General features: G+C 40.6%; 2 protein-coding genes across 2 annotated transcripts in view; one reads left to right on the forward strand and one right to left on the reverse strand.

Annotated features, from left to right (window-relative positions):
- The window catches only part of CARF (calcium responsive transcription factor), a 256489-nt gene extending 249987 nt beyond the window's left edge, over positions 1-6502 (reverse strand). Inside the window, exon 1 of the mRNA XM_069226035.1 lies at positions 6419-6502. The gene's annotated coding sequence lies outside the window, so the exon portion shown is untranslated. The remainder of the gene's footprint in view (positions 1-6418) is intronic.
- Positions 6503-7180: 678 nt separating this feature from the next.
- WDR12 (WD repeat domain 12) overlaps positions 7181-18291 on the forward strand; it is a 247164-nt gene continuing 236053 nt past the window's right edge. The window contains exon 1 of the mRNA XM_069226036.1: positions 7181-7348. Within this exon, the coding sequence (XP_069082137.1) occupies positions 7308-7348 (41 nt within the window). The 5' untranslated portion in view covers positions 7181-7307. The remainder of the gene's footprint in view (positions 7349-18291) is intronic.

Below are 18291 nucleotides of genomic sequence, written 5' to 3' on the forward strand. Positions count from 1 at the left end.
GAAATGACACTAACGGTGGATTCTACACGACATTTTTCAATATATATTCAATTGTATTTGTTTTTAAAGCATAATAAATGATGACCTTACAGTGCACCAGGATTCAGCAATCTTTATTGGGGTTCCCTCACTATTACCCTCTAACAGTGCTTCTTATTTCTACATGCCCCCCCTTTCACATGTATTTAATTTGTTTTATAGAACCTCACTTACCAGTATACCATGTTGGAGCACTTTACATCACACAAACATACAGACACAATGAATCACACATGTGTAAATCAGTGTGTAGAAAATGTTGACAAAGGGAACTATAAAGTGTAGGATTCACATGTCATCCATACTGGTAGGTATTTTTTAAGAAAGCTTGGTCTGAGGAAGCATGAACTCGGGATTCACAACGTAACACAGTGGTTAGGGCTGAATTTACTAGTTACAATTTATTTCTACCCAAACAAACCCTTTCTTTAGCAAAATTAGGATAACCAAAGACTGGAAACATATAACTTTCTAACCTGTACAATGCAGTTTGCATGCAACTTTTTGATGGCAGTTCACAGCTCACTGTGCTAGATTATGATTGTAACTTATGAACTGCACAGTAACACAAGTGCCTCTGTGACAAAAGCAGTATTCCACTGAGTAGTGGACATCAAATACTGTTCTGTTATCTACATAGTACATGTTTTTTGCAGCAGGCATATTATTCCTCTGCGCTTCCATAGATGAGTCAAAACTGCCATTAGACAAAATCCCGATCTCTCTCCCGCAGGTACTTAATCACTAGAGTTATCTTGGCACATTTATTGTTGCCTGAAAACTGTTGGATATTCAAGGAACTCTGCAGTGCTTTTAAAACTGCTGCACTGCTATAAAACTGGACTCTCAGTAACAAAAGCGGCCCCTTCACCCTTCCAGCCTCCCGGAGAAACGCCTGATGCCCGGTATGGCCAGTCTGCCCTTGGTATCAGCCCAATGAATGAACTGTGTTCAAACAGAACAAGAATCTTAACTTAGTAATTCAGATGCATCTTCAAAGCCGAAGACAACACATTTTCAATTGAAATGACCATTACATTTGCACAGACATACAGTTTTATAAATAAAACTATGCAGTGCACAGATGGAAATGTGTTAAAATTGCATCACCTACTGTAATGATTTGTTTTGATCATATTAAAGTATTTATTTACAACACACTTCAGAAATAACAAAAAATGTACTTTGTTTGTGTTCCTAATTCTGAAATACTTACAGTTAATTTAAACATTGTCGTGTGCTAGAAATAAACTTTTTACTACCACCAGTATCCAAGAAGATTGTCACAAAAATCCTCTCACTTTTGAAGTCAGAGAAAGAAAAGTAAACAAGCGTCCTCAGAGGACAGCGCTTGACATTTGACCTTGGCCTTTTAATGCATAGCAAATGTGACGAAATAAGTACAAAATTTACAGGCCTGTTTACAGAAAGGGAGCACTCAGAAGGATACTGTAAATAAGGTTTAGGCTAAGGAAGGTACGAACTCAAGATGAACAGCCTAAAACCAACAAATAAAGCCAGCAAACGGAATACAGACCACAAAACCAATGCAAGCAATGGGCAGAATGCATTCCTAGGTCAGCTTTCTGAATGTCCCCAAGGTGTATTTAGCAAACTAGACAGCTGTGCTGTCTGTTAGGCTGCGACCTAAAAATGTGTTCCGACCTCTTCTTAACAAAAACAAAAATTTATATAAAATTGTGCCATGTTCTCACTTTTTTCTGTTTTGCAAATAAAGTAATTTGCTTTTATGTCTTTCCCAATCCATTGGATGCAAGTGATTCACGAAAAATTGTGGTTGGACCGGCAACAGCGCAAATTAGTGTTTTCGCCTCACAGTGGTTCACAAGTCCCAATTTTAACTTGCCATATTGCTGTCCACTACCCAGAGAAGCTGAAAGAGCCCACCGGGATTTATCAAGGAGAACTAGAGCCTCTTTTCAGAGCAGATGCAGGATAATAAGGTAGACGTGTAGGTGAACAGACCATTGTTGGAAATTTGCCCTGAGCCAGAAAGATGGGTTATGATTGGCACCCACTGCATTGCGGCTCGTGGTGTGTTTTTACTCCTTTTCAAGTAAGGGGTAACCTTAGACGCCAACCTGAGACGGTGCCAGCAAGTAAAAGCCAAGAACTACAGTACAATTGAAATAAAAATCAGCATTTGCAATTTTCAGTAGATTAAGCTAAATATCTGGCTTGTTGTCTCTCTTTATTACTCAGCCCACTAAAATAGGTTATAACATGTCCTTTCTAGTACTAGAGCGTTTTTGTTCATTACATCATTTGGTTACATTTATCACATTTATATAGCCCTTCATGCTGCCAGATGTCTGCTTTGGAACACTTTGAGGGGTACACAGTATGCGCCTGCATCTCAAAATATTATTTGGAACGTAAGTATACAGGATTATAGACCAAACATTCCTGGTGAATTCTTGAAATTGCACAACAGGCTAGTGATTCATAAGGCAGAGTCAGACGTGTTCAGCTATGTATATTATGACTCTAAACAACTATCCCCCAGCCTAACCCACCTTTCAGTCCACCTCACAAGATGAATGTGCCACAGCTTCTCCTACTTATAGCAAATCTGAGGAACAGATTTTTCATCTGGTCTGCCCATACCGTCCCAAAAGAGAGCTAAGATCTAGCAACCTGAGCCTTCTTACCATCCCTAGGATTAAGAAAGCTAGGGGTAGTGGGCACGCTTTTGCTTACCTTGCCTCCAGACAGAGGAACTTCTTACCCCTAACCCTTAGAATGACTGAAAACCTACTCAGCTTCAGGAAACAACTCAAGACATATCTGTTTGCTTAAGATTTTTGTATAAAGCCTGGCAGATCTCCCAGCGCTGGGAAGCCCATTGGGCTGCCATGCACTTGATACATTTTTTTAATTGAATGAGCCACACACACCGCATTGCACCATAGGACACGTATTCAAGTGCTTCTAATAAGTCATGTGCCATGAGGCTTTTTCTGTGCAAGTTACATTGTGGTAGTGCATCAAATGAGGTTCATAAACTATGAGTTTAATTTTCTTTTCAATCAGGCCTATGTCAAACAATAAATGTTTTGCTTATGAACAAAGTGGTCAGAGAGCACTGCCATGGGCTTCTAAATGTTGTGGCTCCTAAAATAGTGTCTATCTGGCAAATTGTGGAACTCACACTTTATAACTTCCTCTCAGTATAAGTAGCCTGTGTATTTTTTTGGGACACCAAAAGAGTTGGGAGTTACATGAATCGGTTTTTGACACTGCATTGGTCAAGATACTCATTTGGCTTTTGTCAAAAGCAAGAATACGCACAGCGTTTTTGGCCTTTCACAGTTCTTCATTTTGAATTTTGTTCCACTTCCTTATTCTATTGTTTGGGGCTAGCCACTCCTGTGTGTCAATGTGTTGATAATCATAAACAGTGCTGGAATAAAAGAAGAACCAGTCAGATCCGGCAGCTATTATTCAGCAAGATCGGGGATATGTCTGGCCCCAGTGAAATATGTTGAATGTGTCTCCGTGTAATTTGCTAGCACCGGGAAATCATTCAGCAGCAACCACACATTACCTACTTTCTGTTAGCAGTAGGAGCATGCAAGCAGCTTTCTTATTTTAGATTCTGGACACAGGTACAAAAGTCGAATTTAAGGGCCCATCAGCCCTTGTTTTGTATAAGTATCATGGTAACGGGGAAGCATCTGGAGCCTAACACCTAGACACCAATGCAATGACGGAAATAAAGGCACACATCTTGTCATCAATTCACAGCTACTTGAGGGTAACTACGATTTAGAAGCATGTTTTTTACTTTATTCAATCCCTGTATGAGATATACATGCACTGTAAGAATGTCGGATGTATCGGCCTGTACGAGTATTTACACAATTTAAATGGAACTCATTTTTCAAAATTAATTTTTTTATAGCGCTTCTCATCTCAAGATTAGGTGTCTAAGCGATTTAAAGCACAATTGCACATTATACATCAACAGTAAATCATCCTAGTGTGTAAATCAATGTACAGGATGTCACACAAGACAATGAGAAAGTCATGGTGTACGAGTCAGACATTGTCTTCACTTGGTAGTTATATGTTGAGAGTGCATGGCCGAGAGAAACACAAATGTAGGAATTAAAACCTAGCACAGTGCTTGGGGTAGTCCATACTTATAAGACTTTATTACTACCCAAAGAAACCCTTTTTAGCAGTCTTATAATAACAGATTTAGAGAAAATGATAAGGGTCTAAACCCTTGCCTGGCAGTTTGTATGCAGGTCCTTAATGCTGGTTCATAGCTCACTGTAATATTTATGAAGGGCTGCAATTATTCCCTGATAATTGCTTGGCAGACACAAAGTTCTCTATTATAGGTGCCCTAATCCCACAAAGTATTTTGAAATGCATCCTTTGCACCCAATTACACCAGAACATATTTACTGTCACATTTCCTGTTGTTGTCCATTTTTTGTGGCAGATGTTTTAAATACTAAATGTGTAAATAGAGTTTCAGACTGCTTTTTTATGACTCCACCCTTGTGACCCAACCCCCTTTTTGTAGACACCATTAGACCCCCAATTTATGAGTTCCCAGAGTAACGTTTTTCCACTTCCACAACTGATCATAAATAAGGCTCCCTCTTTTCCATTTTTACTGATTTTTACAGATTAATACAGACAGAAAACAAAGTGTTTCCTGTCTGAATGTATTTTTTTTTTAATGGAAAAATACCGAAAATGTTGTCTTCTTTTGAGTGACTTTTGCACTGTTTTCATCAGTTCCAAGCCAACCGCTGGACAGATAGATGGCATGGAGAGTTAAAAACAAAATAGGATCTCCTTACATAGCAAAATATGTCAACATGCATTTGTACTGTAGTATAATGCTAATATTTACCTGAGGGTGTATTGTTATGTTAAATATGGCTGCTTAATTCGCTAAAACACAACAGACGTTAAAGTATTAGTGCACGTTTATTAGATAAATAAATGTGGAAATATACCATTTTACACCTGCATTTATTCACAGAAGACAAAATAAATATGGATAAATACTATGATGGCCAAAAAATGAATATGGATAAATACAGACAGAAATGTTTAAAAAAAAAAAAAAAAACTACAAAACCGGGAGCCCTAATCATAAATAGGGCTCCCGGTTTTATGGTATTTATTTAACATTTCCATCTGTATTTATCCATATTTATTTTTTTGCCATTGTATTGGTATTTATCCATATTTATTTTGTGGTTTGAAACCAAATGGAGTAGCAAAATGGTACATGTCCATATTTATTTAACTGATAAACATGTACTCATACATTGATATGCCTATTGCGCTTTAGCAAATTAAGCAAAACACTACATCCACAGATAAATATTAACATTATACACAAACGTATGTTAATTTATGCCTGTATTTTGGGAACCTCATCCTGTTTTTAACATCTCATGGAGTCTACCTGCTTAGCAGCTGGTCAGAAATTTGTGAAATACAGTGTGGGGAGTCACTCACAAGAACAATTGTCTGTATTTTTCCGCTTTTAAAATAAATACAAACAGGAAACAGATCGTTTTCTGTCTGTATTTATCTGTAAGAAATCGGTAAAAACAGGGAGCCTTAGTCATAAATAACATTTGTAAAGACTCGTGAGCGCATTTTGAAACCAACAGAAAAGTGTACACTCCAGTGGGCTTGTATGGGAATAAATCGAAATTCAGGAGGGGAAAATAAATGCACAAAATATAAATCATTTGGATAAATAATGGTGTATCCATTTTAGTTTAGGGCTTATAAGGTCATCATCATCATCTCATAGACGGAACTACCTGTGATTTTCTTTCTCGAGGTTGATTTGTGTGGTTTGCTTCTGGTACATTTGCGTTGCTTTATTTTTTAAAAAATATATATATATTTTTTTAAACGTATCGCATTATAAAAGCAAGATTAATAACAAAAAAAGTTTCGATCTAAATAAAAATAACGAATTGCATTGAAAAACAAACGCCTTTAATTGCGCACATTTTCCAAAAGAATAAATAACTCACTTTATAATTTTGTAACCATATTTTCAAAGGCAGTGGAACAGGTCTGTAAAACAATAACTGCTTCATACTGGGCCAACGTGGGTAAAGTCAGTGACCATAAATCGCAACTTGGTGGGGAAAAACTGCTCCCCGCCATGTTTGAAGCTTATAAACACTAACGAAGAGCTTATTATGGGGTGATACGTGCTCTTGAACTGGGAATGAAAAAGAACAGATCTGTAGCATTCCCAAACACAACCTCCTTGAAGCCCACGCGGAAAAAAATACTGAGAGCAGGAAGGAAAGCACAGCGCCCGCCCCACTTGACACATATTTTCAAAACGAGTCTACTCAACCTCGTCTTCGATGCCGCCGACGCCACCATCCAGAACGAGGCTAGGTTCAAGAATGCGCAGACGCGGTTCAAGAGAGACGCCTGTGGACATCTTAATCTATCCTACCGCGCAGGTAGTGTGGGCCTATGTCCTTAATGGCATCCATGTTACAGACAGGCAAACATTATTACATTAACGGTAGACTTTTTGTACCAAATCATTAGCAAAACCAAAAAGGACAGTGAGATAGGTGATGTACGTAAATCATACAGAAAGGGAAATGTTGAGATGGGAGCTCTGCTTAAATAGACATTTGCTTGTTTCTGAGACTTGGAGGAGGCTACGAACTACTCCCCTTCCAACAGGGCTACCATGTTTCGGTTCTATCGAAAACGGAAAAGTAGGTATTTGCTGCCACAAACACTTGCGTCTTTCTATGAAAGAGTAACAGACAGAACAATAAAATGCACATCTTTAGCTCGAATTGTTACCTCATTAGAAACTTCAAAGAACATATTCCCTTCTCTACGATTCAAATTACAAAAACGTTTTGGATTGATTCACCATTAATATGTCTATTTGTTTTAGTAGTGTAACCGTATAAAGTAAACTGTACATATCGTAATTTGGCCTGTATTTTTTTTATAGATATTTTTCGCTGCTGCAAATATTGACCAAATCCACTGACTTCGGGTTTCTCTCATAACTGTTTAGAACCTCGTTCCCAGAGGCTGCGGCAGGCTGAGGTAATCAGTGACCGATAGAAGCGTGCGTCTTGCTGGTGAAAACGCCTCCGGTGTTCGATTGTTCGGACTGCTGCAGCCACGTGGTGTCTGTTTGTCAGGGTTTGAGTTTTCCCTGTTGCCTTTACACACCCCGTAGTCTGCCCCGCGTAGTCTCCTGCCCAAGCATGGCACAGCTCCAGGCCCGCTTCTACACCCAGAACCAAAGGTTAGTGTGTGGGAGCAGAGAGAAACGGGTTAGGGCTGAAAATATTGAAAGCATAAGGGAGTTTAATGAACTTAGAGGCTAGACCAGTGGAGACAGCTAATGGCAAGGTTGATTCTGAGATCAAATTGAACGATGATGTTTGAAGCTGTTGGACAGGAGGTTGGTAGAGCAGCGAAGTCAATTGATTGCGACCTGCGAGAAGGAAAGATGACTGGAACTGAAGAGACCCACGAGAGAGATGATTGCGAATTAAGTGGTGGATCCTCGTAGGCACCGTATGGATGATAAACAGACACGCGAACTTTAAGAAGGCTCATCATGGTTTTGCGTGATTCTATGAACCATCATAACCGCCAAGCTTTCTGTGTTAAGATGTGTGACCTTTCTCTTTGCTGTGTGCCTTTGTGTTACGTTTGACCGCCTCAGAGGTGCTTTGAGTGAGACGTTTATCACATTCAGGAAAGTACATAACTGCCAAACCTTCTGTTTCTTTATGAGTGACATTACCATGTTGCCAGTGTGCTTACGTATGACATTTCGATATGTGTTACACTTTGAGTGACACTTTGCTTGTATAAAAAGGCGGATTCCATCTGTCAGTTCCGCTCATATTTTTGAAGTACGGTGTCCTTCATGGCTCTTTCCTCAGCCCGATGCCCCCTTTGATTTCATTGGTATCTCTACCACCCCTTATGTGGGTGATTCCCAGTTGACCTTGCCGCTTAACAAGAACTTTTTCGACTCTGTATAAACTTTTAAGAATTCTTTAATCTGTATTATCTGTTGGATGGATTGTAACCATTGTTAAAACCAAGATACTTTATTCGGGAAAAACATGTTTTTTCACCACCGGAGTAGTGGCCCAGAAATCTAATGACTCCACTGCCCCCAATGAAGGTGGCCAGGAATTTAGGAGTCAGATTTAAAGGTGCTTTGTCTTTTCAACCTCAGATTCTAGCATTATCTGGAACTTGCTTTTTAAAAAAAAAAATTGTAATTGTATTTATTTCGCGTTTACTACCACTGACGAGGCGTTGAAGCGCTTTTCGGTGAGTAACATGCTGCTCCGGAACCCAAGAGGAATTAATTGTTGATTATTATAGGGACATATGAGTACAGTATGAGTATGAGTTAATTTGAGCAGAGGTTATGTGAGTTTGTTAGTTGGATTGGTAAGAGTAATGGAGGGGTGAAGGAGGGAAGAATCCAGAAGAGTTAATTGGGAGTTTATAGTAATGGGATGAGGTTTGGGATGAGTAAAGGAGAGCTGGAGGAGAGAAGAGTCTGTGGAAAGGGGTTAGGGGATTATAGTAGCAGAAGGGGATTAGGATGGGTCAAAGGTGAGATAAATGAGGGAGAATTTAGTAGGGTTGTTTGGGAGATCATAGTAGTAAACTGAAGTTTGGGGTGAGCTAGATGCGGTAGAGGAGGGAAGAGCTTAGGCAGGGTTATTTTGGAAATCAAAGTAGTAGAATGGGTTTGGGATGAGTCAAAGTGGGGATGGAGGATAGATTGATAGAGACATAGGGTGATGGGGAGACAGAGTAAAGCTTACGAGAGAGTAACATTTATATTTTTAAAAACATTTTTTTTTGTTTAAATATTTTTAAATTTTAATTATAGATGTTGTTTTTTTTTTTTTTTTTTTCAGTGCAGTAGGACTACAGTAGTAAATAGATATGTAAATACATAGTAAGGGAATATATGTGGAAGTAATATAATAATGGCTAAAATAATATGAGAAGTAAAGTTGTATAAACACAGACTTTCAAGATTTGTAATATTTGATAATTAATAAGTGTACTTTTATAACATTCATTTATCTTTCCTCAATTTTCAATAGCGAAATGCTTGCTGTTAAATAGTTAAGATAACATTTGCTCATTGTGATCTGAAAACCAAGCAGGGATTCATAAGTATCTAATATAACAACTTATTTAGGAGCATGACCTATGAACATGTTAAGCATAAAAGAACAAGTTACTTAACTTCGGGAGCACATTATCTGGTAGAGACTCTATCTAGCTCTATACTCCCCACCCCAGAACCCCCTGGCATCAACCTGGAAACCCCTGCTGAGTAGCACCTTGTAAATCCACATATTTTGTAAGGTACAGTTAGAGATTTCCACCTAATAAGAAGTCCAAGCTAGTTTGATCATTAGAGGTCTACGCAAAGAATTGACAAGCTAATAAGCGCAGACTATTGAGGAACAGTATCTGGTGCAACATTTGGATTGCAGAATGGCGTACCGTGGGTCATGAAAATAGCAATGTCCATAGAGTATGAGGAGTATGAAGCAAGGAATTTGTGAGCATTCTACCTGTATACAAATTGCTTCTCTGAGTTCCTGGTCAGATAAGTTTCCTTGGGAGGTGCCACATCAATGCTATGGCCTATGCAAGAACTTGCCATGATTTCTGGGGGTTATTTAGTCCCCTGATATTGCAAGTGAGAAACTGAAATGATCACTTCATATTGTTATGTTGCATTTTAATATGCTTAAATATGTTTAAATCTGACATAAACATTAATGTATTCAAAAACACAGATGGTTTGGGGTCCTTGAACTATGGATAGGAACAACAAGCATGTAAATAAATCCCACCTACCTTTTAGTGAGAAATACCCCCTAACACTGAAACAAATCTGTGTATCCCTTTGGAAAGGTGAGGATGCATTCGCAAAAAGATGCACATCTGAAATCAAGGCCAAATATAATGCACATACAACCTAGTGTAAGTGGCCGGGGAAAATAGCAGGCAATGCATTATTGCATACTTTATTTGCTGTGGTGTTGTAATGTGTAACAAAGAGAATAACATATAGCCATCTAGAACCCAGTTTAGGGCATCTGCATTTCTACATGCCAAGCACAGTATTAATGGCTGACAGACTGACAGTAGAGAACTTGGTTACACAGCCAAATGGAACACAAGTCTTTTGGACCTGCTATAGACTCAGCCTTGATTTGGAGTCAAAGTCAGTGATAGTGTTCTATGGGAGGCATAGTCCACATATGCATTATTAACTAAACAAGCCAATACATGAAAGAGCACAGATACCTATAATGTCTGCAAAGATACTATTAAATAGGGCACGCTGCCGGCGCTCCTTGGTTATGTCAAGCCTCTGGTTCTTCAACGCTTTACTGCACTCGCACTAGTACTGCCTAAACATCCGATTGCCCTCCATTGGGGCAGCAGCACTCTTCCCACCGTGGCAGCCTGACTGCGGGATATGTCTTACTGCAGCATCACCAGCGAAATCTACGCCTCTCTCCAATCCCCGTCTTCCAGACCTAAAGATGTATGAGAACTGCTCACGATCTATCTGGCAGCCCTGGATCCCCCAGCTGGGGATGTTGAGGGGGATGCTCCTTCATCCCCATGATGCCAGCACATTAGATAAACCTTTTTTCTTTCTGTGATTTTTTTTCGCCTCTCTTGTCTCACTTTTCTCTTTTTTTTTTCCTGGCTGTTTGTTTTACTAATCCGCAATTGTTTTTTTTTTTAAGGAGATGTTGTAGATTGTCATCTATATTTCTAAAGATTGTAACCTCTGTATGCTTGTTTTTTTGTATTTCTCTTACGCGAAATACCCTTCTAAATAGTTTAAAAAAAGAGAGATAGTCAAACAATATTTACCACAAGATCAGTTTCTTCAGAGGGAACCACTGTCCACCATGTCAAAGGCATTTTAAACATCAACAACACAAAACGTGCAGAGCCTTTGATTAGCCTCTAGTGACTGGAACTAGCGCCCACTGAGCAAAACAGTGGTTCACCTTCTAATGGCCAGAGAAACACCTGCTCTCCAAAGGTTTAATATTTTTGCTTTTCTTCATTCCTGTACGTCTGCTAAAATAATTTTTATTTATTAGGTCCTGAAAGAGACAGGTGCTCACTTTCGGTTTTTATGAAGCAACATGGAGAGTCTAAGCGGCATATTGCATATTTCTTAGCAGCACTGGATCCTTTAGCTGCCCCTTTGCCTAGTTGCATACAAAAATATCACAGCAGCAACTTGAGCACAGCTGTCTGATTTGCTAAAGACATCTTAGGGACTTTTAGGAAGTTGACCTAGGAATGCATTCTGCTAGTTGATTGCCATTGGTTTTGTGATTTGTACCTCACACTTTCTGGCTTTCCATTTGCTGTCTTTATTTGCTTTAGGCTCTTCAGGTGCATTTTCTCCCTCCCTTTGTGTAAACCGTGCAATCTGTATCCTTTCACAAACTTACTTTCTGTGAAGAGGCCTTTCAATCTTGTTCTTATCTCGTCACATTTGCTGTGCATTCAAAGACCTTATTAAAATCTCAGCCCGTCTTCCAAGGATGCTTGTTTACTTTTCTTTCCCTGACTTGAAAGTGAGAAAATTTATGTGGCAATCTTGCTGGATACTGGGTGTAGGAAAGAATCTTTTACTAGCACATGACAATGTTTAAATGAACTATATAGGTATTTCAGAATATATCAGAAGTAGGAACGCACAAATGAAGCCCATTTTTCTATTTATTTCTGAAGTGTGTTCAAAACATTTATTTTAGTATGATCAAAACGAATAATCAAACTAGGTGATACAAGTTCTACACAGTTGTCCTTGCTCTGTATAGTTTTATTAGTGAAACTATGTTTGTGCAAATGTAATGGTAATTTCAATTGCAGATGTGTTGTCTATAATGGCAGTGTGCTGCCACGTCATGAATACTCCATACTACGCCACTCCACTCTGCACCACTCCATTTTACACAACTCCATGCCATTGCAATCTCTTCCACTCCACACCACTTCATGCTATGCCTCTCTACTCTATCCTGCACCACTCTACCCTGTGCCAGTGCACTCTTTGCTAATCTACTCTGTGCCAATGCACTCTTTGCCACTGCACCCTACACCACTTCAATCTAGTCCACACCAGTCTACTCTGCACAACTCCAGTCTCTGCCACTGTACTCTGCACCACTCTGCAACACTGCACTCTCTGCCAATGTACTTTACACCACTCTACTCTTAACCACTGCACTCTACGATAATGCGCTCTGCATCACTGTACTCTGCAACACTGCGCTCTCTGCTACGCTACTCTGCACTACTCCACTCTACACCATTGCACTCTGTCACTGCACTCTGTGGCATTATACTCTAGTCTGCACCACTCTACCAGTGCACTTTATGCCACTCAACTCTAATCTACACTCTACACCTCTGCACTCTCTGCCACTTGACTCTACTTTGCACCTTCGCCTCTCTACCCTGTATCACTCTACTCTATGCTAAAGCACTCTTTAACAATCTACTCTACACCTCTGCACTCTTCACCACTGTACTCTATACCACTCCAGTCTATGCCAAACCAATTAACTCTGCACAACTCCACTCTATACTACTCTGCAATACTGCACTCTACACCACTGCACTCTCTGCCACTGCATTTTACTCTGTAACAGTCTTCACTGTGTCCCAGCAGTCTACGCCAATCCACTGTACGCCACTCTAATCTACTCTGCACCACTGCACTCTACACCACTTTACTCTGTGCCATTACACTGTATGCACTCCATGCAACAGCACTGTACCCTGCACCACTCCACCTTACGTTGCTTCACTCTATACCCCTGCACTCTACCCCACCCTACTCTTAATCAATGTACTCTATGCCAATGCACTCTACTCTGCATCACTGTAGTCTATGCCGATGCTCTCTACGCCACACCACTTGGACAGTAGTCTGCAACACTGCACTCTCCGCAACTCTACTATGCACGACCCCACTCTACACTACTGCACTCTGTGGCATTATACCTTAGTCTGCAACAGTCTATGCCACTGCAATTTATACCACACTACTGTACTCTGCACTCTACACCACTGCACTCTAAGCCACTTGACTCTACTCTGCACCAGTTCCTTCTACGCCACTGCATTCTACTCCACTGCACGATATGCCTTTTTACCCTATACGACTCAACTCTATACCAAAGCACTCTGACAGTCTCATCTTCACCACTGCACGCTTCGCCACTGTACTCTCTGCCACTCCAGTCTAGGTCACACTAATCTACTCTGCACAACTCCACTCTACACTGCTGTAATCTACATCACTCTGCAACACTGCACTCCGTGCCACTGCATGATCCGCTAATGCATTTTACTCTGTAACACACATCACTGTGCCCCAGCAGTCTACACCAATTCACTGTACGCCACTTTAATCTACTCTGCACCACTGCATCTACACCACTTTACTCTGTGCCATTACACTCTACCTTGCACCACTCCACTTTACACTGCTTCACTCTACGCCACTCTACTCTTAACCATTGTACTCTATGCCAATGTACTCTACTCTGTGCCACTGCTCTCTATGCCACTCCACCTCACTGCACTCGGACAATACTCTGCAACACTGCACTCCGCCACTGCACTCTAGGTCAGTGTGCTCTGCACTGCTCCACTCTGCGTCACTGCACTCTTTGGCATCATACTCTAATCTGCACCCCTCTGTACTACTCTACTAAACGCCACTGCACTCTATGCACTCAATTCTACTCTGCACTCTATGCCGCTTGACTCTACTCTGCACCATTGCACCCTACGCCACTGCCCTGTACTTTGAGCCACTCTACTCTGCACCACTCCACTCTACTATGCACCACTCTAATCTGTGCTACTGCATTCTACAACACTCAATTCAGCGCCACTGCCGTATGCAATACTCTATGCCAATCCACTCTAAACTATCTACTCCAGTGTATTCTACTCTCCATGACGCCACACAATGCCACTCCAGTACACGGCACTCTCTGGTACTTCACCCTACAGCACTCTACTCCACTCTTCGCCATTCCACTCTGACATTCCACGCTAGTCTCCCCTTTGCCACTAATTTTTAGCAATGCTGAACAGCCGCCACGCTGGTGAACAATAGGGCTAAAACACATTGGCAAAGCCAATAGCTCTTGCATAGGCAAGAGCTATTGGCTTTGCCAATGCTTGTTCAAATATTGGGTTTACTACAGCACCTTTTTAGGACATTGAAAATTCACCTGTCGCCAAGATCAAATTTAATAGAAGGGTGACATTTTTTGCCCAATATTCATATATTTATGGACTGTCGGAGCTGGGATGTTAGCATGTCCTGCAGCAGGGGAGAGTTGCAGAAACGGGGATGACATTTCATACGTTGCTTACTGTGAGAAAATTACTTTTCTATGTTTCGTTCAGTTCTGTCTTATTCTTTGTCAGACCAGCTTCAGTTAATCCTGTTCGCTAGTTGACCATTCTGTTTTCTATTTCTGAGAAATGCTTATCTGTTTACATACCACTAACCACCGAATGTTCCTCATACTTAGTAAGAGCTGAATAGTGTTATTCTTTCCTGTGATGGAATAGCTCAACGTTCAATGCTTGATCTTTTGCAGGAGATGACAGCTGTGATCTGCAGGAAATTCTGCTGAGTTATGTGTTTTTACCCTGCAATTCCCTGATTATTCCTTCTCTAATTTATGTATAAAACGAATAAGGGAAAGACCAGAAGTATGAAATTAAGTCAAAAAGTGGTAAATCTGTAAGGAACATGTATACACACATCCTTTCAAGGATGTCTGCATGTTCTTTTCTGCTTCAAACTAAGAGGAACATGATGCCTAGGAATGCAGCACTTCTAGTTTGAGTAATGAGTTTATAATGATGTCAAATAAAAGCACACGAAAACATGAACATTAGCATTTAACTTGAATACACACAGCCAAGCTAGATGATTAAGAATAAAAATGCATCACCATGGGGATTGAATCCAACATCATCCTTGCCAACGTCGAGCGGAAGGAACCCTGGACAGCCGAGACAAAACAAACCTTCCCCAATGGGACTTTGTTCTGGCCAGTGCGTCTACCCCCAAAATTAACTCTGTCTGCCTCAGTGCCAAGCTTCCACACCTTAGATACCTTAAACAAACACAAGGGCAACCTCCCCCTACCTTTGCAGATGTTATGAAATTCAAGCGCTGGCTGTACTCTGTCTGCTGCGAAAACACGCAAAGGAACTGGATCTGCCCGGATGCGTTTTCCTGAGACAGAGGAGCAGTACTCTTCCGTAATGAAAACATTCCCAAGCTGAGACTGTCTTATCGCGTCTACTGTCCACATCCATGTGGACAGTGTTGTGTTATGTTCCTGCACAGTGCAACCTGGTGGGAAGAAGCACAAACTTGTTCTATGTGGAAAACAAGCCAAGTGTGGAAAAATCCTGCAACACCGATGTGAGGGCAAGCACCTGAAGCTAAGCTATGCACAAAATGTAATCCGTGGTCAAGATGGAGTTGGTAGTTAAATACAGATAGCATTACACTGCACCCACTGTGATAAGTTTTGTTTCCTGACTCATCGGTTTCAGTTAGAATCAATGGTGTCTTGAATGAATATATATATATATAGTGTGAATGTTTCATTCAGCAGAGTTACTGGTTGGAGGTGTACCCGGCTCTGTCGATGAATAAACAATAGATTATTTTCCATGCCTGCATTCTGTCCCATTTGTGAGCAGTCACATTGTTTATTCTCAATCAACTGGAGCGCACTGCTAAGATAGACATAATTAGTCCTGCCGGTTTGTCTATGCCATGGTCCAGGGGCCAGTTTGCTTCCTCCAAGGTCTGACGTGCACACCTCCAGAGGGGATTGCTTTTCCTGGAGTCAGCACCAACAGATGGACTGACGGTGTAACTTCGAGACGCAAGACTGATTTCTTGCTGCCCGAACTGTTGCGAATGCAGATTTCAAGATTAGGTAAGACTGAAATCTCAGAGGTTTCTCCTTTATGTTCGGATGTATTAATTAGTCAACAGTCGGTACAGCAAAAAGGTTTAGAGTCTCCAAAAAATAGTAAGGGCTAGAGTCCTAAAAAGTAAAGGGAGTTTGGTGTCCTGTTTCTCCCCTGAATAACCGTGTTACATTTCCAGCCTATGCAAAATGTTCTGGATTTGTGCATGTTTATGGGGTTCCTGAGATGTAAGACACTGGGTAACCTATTTACCCAGATGGACCAAGCACGGCCACACCACCAAAGATTTGCCTGCTTTTGAAATAATGATGAAAAAAGGACTTCAATCTGGACTTTTTCTGAAACAGTGGAATTACTACCCCAGGAAAATTTCAGACTTACAATTTCTGACTATGGGCACGTTTGCCTTTGATAAATTAGATTACCTACAAGAAACATTGTATACACTAGGTAAGAAAATGGTAATATTAACACAGTTTGAATTGTTAAATATATGGGAGAACTATGCCAGGGAGTGAATGGGAAAACAGGCCATGGTAAAAACAAATAAGAGAAAGAATAATAGAGACTTGACTAGGGAAATAAGAGACCAAAGGGAGGAACAAAGTAGGCAGAATGAAATAATAGAAGAAGAATGTCACTCCACCATGGGAGCCAGAAGAGGGAGACCTTATTGTGGGTAGGATACTAAATGGAACGATACGTCCTCCTCCATATGAATAGTCTAAGATAGATAATAGACAGAAAGACGGAAGTGAATCACCTGTACAGTCTAAAGCGTAAACATTTATACCAGTTACATCTCCCAACAACCTGAGCGGTCAGTAGGTAGCGCGTTGTCCACCACAATTGTTTGTGCAGACAATGGGATACCCAATGGCAATGGTAATTCCCCGGAGAATTTACTATTATGAAAAAAACATGATTTAGAACACATGTGCAAATATGTATTTCAGGATTTGAAAAAACATGGGGCCAGGGCACATGACAAGAAAATGGAATTAAAATGTGAATGGAATGCAGAGCAGCAGGATATTGATTACTGGACTTGCAACCTTCAAATTATGGAAGAAGAAGCACCATGCCTATTGATGCGTTTATTAGTCGTAATTGAAAATATAAAGCTATCGCCTATTAATTGCCAGTTTCCAATGCGAGAAGAGGTTTAACGCTACACAGCCTGTATTTCATGTACAAACACCTTGGACTAAGGCAGACATTTTAGCTTTCGCTAATGACTATCCAAACGTTCGGAAAAGTGCAGATGAATGTTATACCCACATGGAAAGGATAATAAAATAGGACAGTTGACAATAAGGGACTTACTTACATCAGATGTTTTCCATCAGTTTGCCAGCAGAAATATGGAAAAAGTGTATAGATGACCAACAGGTAGTGAAGTGGCCAATGCAACATTAAAAAGGGAAGGAAAGGATGACGGGACCATACATGATGAAATACAAGCACTGCCAACGTTAATTTTAAAATTTTCACTAATTATTATACCAAGAAAAGAAGTAGACTGAAATAAATTAACTCCCAGGGAGAAAGGAGCGGCAAGTGCATTGGTTAGTTGTTTAGTTTAAGGATTAGAAGATCATGTAAGAAACCTAGGAATTAATCAATACCTTGTTAGAATGCAAAACCACTGACAGAAATGCTGTCCATAGCACAGTATTAGTCTGACAAGCATGATAATGAAATTCGAAAGGACAAGTCCAGAAAGGATTTGAAGGGCCAAGTTTTATTGCAACAATTGCAACAGAGTAAAAATAGAGGGCGAGGAATGCTATGAGAAATGTACGGGTGACGAGATGGCAGAGGGTACTCTGTGCCACCACCAGTACATTCCCAATGCTGGGATATGTCACAACTGTGGGGCAGCTGGCCAGTGGGTAAGAGAGAGGCCCCAGAATCAGAGGGATGATGTCCACTTTCAGCGGTTGAGGGTGAGGTTTATATGTATTGCCAATGGCCACCTACTCACACTCCAAACAGGTATACTCCACCCTCTTCACAGAATTATTTTGATAACAGGGCACTTCAGCATTGAATGGTGTCCTTTGCAGAAGATGAATATTATGATTTTTTACTAGCACACTATGGGGGCCCAAGAGGGGGTGGAGGTAAGCTGATCTCACTACCTGTAGATCAGCGAGG

Source organism: Pleurodeles waltl, chromosome 3_1 (genome assembly GCF_031143425.1).
Source record: "Pleurodeles waltl isolate 20211129_DDA chromosome 3_1, aPleWal1.hap1.20221129, whole genome shotgun sequence".
Classification (NCBI taxonomy): Eukaryota; Metazoa; Chordata; class Amphibia; order Caudata; family Salamandridae; genus Pleurodeles; species Pleurodeles waltl.